This window comes from Gossypium raimondii, chromosome 5 (genome assembly GCF_025698545.1).
Source record: "Gossypium raimondii isolate GPD5lz chromosome 5, ASM2569854v1, whole genome shotgun sequence".
NCBI classification, from domain to species: domain Eukaryota; kingdom Viridiplantae; phylum Streptophyta; class Magnoliopsida; order Malvales; family Malvaceae; genus Gossypium; species Gossypium raimondii.
In genome coordinates, this window is record NC_068569.1 from 47,623,874 (window position 1) to 47,625,392 (window position 1,519).

Here is a 1,519-nt window from a genome sequence, read left to right on the forward strand (position 1 = left end):
ATAATATTAAAAAATATATGATAATTTTTTTAGTATTTTGCGTTAGCCGACCCTGATATCCTTTCCATGTAGAACTCTTCATCATCAAAGCTTAAATTATTCTTTCTATATATTATTTAGGGTTATGAAAAGGCGATATATCTAAGTTCCATCCAAGTATGATTGTTCATCAAAGCTCTCGCTAGGAATCAAATTGCGAAACAATGGCGACGGATGATTTCATCAGTAACCTTCCCGACGAAGTTTTGGCTACGATTATATCAGGCTTACCAGCCATTGAAGCAATAAGAACAACTATTTTATCAAAACGATTGAAGGACGTATGGAGGAATGTTTCCCGTTTAGATTTCGATCCAAAAGGAGTGAAGAAATTATTTCCTGCTCCAAATCGACGCAGATCTACGGTGCCAGTAATACAGTTTGGATCCAATGTTTGCCATGACGAGGGTGATGATATTGATGATACTGATCCGAGGGAAGAGATTTCCCGAGTTGTTAAGAATATCGATAATGTATTGTTATCTCATGAACGTAACTTGATTAGTTGCAGAATCGTTCATCTCTCAAATAGTTACAGAAGCGGTGATGTTGAGAAGTGGATCAAATATCTTACATCCGAGAAGAAAGTGCAAGAATTGGCTTTCCTTTGCGATGATTTTCAGCATGAGTTTTATCCAGTAAGCCTTTTTGGATGGGGTCTGAATTTACCGTCTGGGATTTTTTCATGTAGAACTCTGCAATCGCTTGAGTTCACAAATTACGGTATCCGATTCCATCGCCCTTTTCACCATTGCCATAACCTCAAAACCTTGAAACTCTATTACTGTGATATTAGCAGTGAAACCCTTGAAGCAATCGTTTCTAGCTGTGATTTTATGGAACACCTGAGCGTTTGTTCTTCCACCTCCAGTTTAAAACAGGTTCGGATCTTTAGCCAAACGGTTAAGACTGTGGAGCTGGAATCATTGGATTTGGAGGGGATTTATTTATCTACCCAATCTCTTGGTGCTTTGGTGCTTCATTCTATGAAATTTCCAGCCAAAAGTTTGGTTATCCATGCTCCAAATCTTAGGGTTTTACTGCAACTCGCAAGCCCATAACTAAAAATCCATACAATTTCACCCGTCCTTCAAAACAGACCAAGATTGCTGAAATTCTAGAGTATTGCACTCATCTCTTGGTAAGCATTTAATTTCATGACGGTTTGGTTATTAGAATCATACACCTTTCGCTCTATCTAAATCTGTATTTTATTATAAATGCTTCTTTTATTCTTGTTTTAATACATAAATTCGTTTGATCTTTTACTATACTTTTGTGCTAATAAGCAATTTTGAATCATACATCTTTTATCTATACCTTAATATTTTATACATCCATGCATGTTTTGTTTTTAACGTGTAAATTGGTTATCAAATTATATAATATTGTATTAAATAAATGCTTGGTTTTGTTTTTGTGCTATTACGATAAGTGTTGGGTGTAACAGTAAAATACATCATATTTTTAAGGAGAGAAA

General features: G+C 35.3%; 1 protein-coding gene across 1 annotated transcript; it reads left to right on the forward strand.

The window, feature by feature from the left end:
- Positions 1 to 203: 203 nt before the first annotated feature.
- On the forward strand, positions 204 to 1,100 carry LOC128041095 (F-box protein At1g80960-like). Its single transcript, XM_052630419.1, has one exon. It carries the CDS (start codon positions 204 to 206, stop codon positions 1,098 to 1,100), a length of 897 nt encoding a protein of 298 aa, XP_052486379.1.
- Positions 1,101 to 1,519: the final 419 nt, after the last annotated feature.

What these genes read in the sequence shown, in the direction of transcription:
- LOC128041095 (XM_052630419.1), top strand. Translation starts at nt 204, where the DNA reads ATGGCGACGGATGATTTCATCAGTAACCTTCCCGACGAAGTTTTGGCT.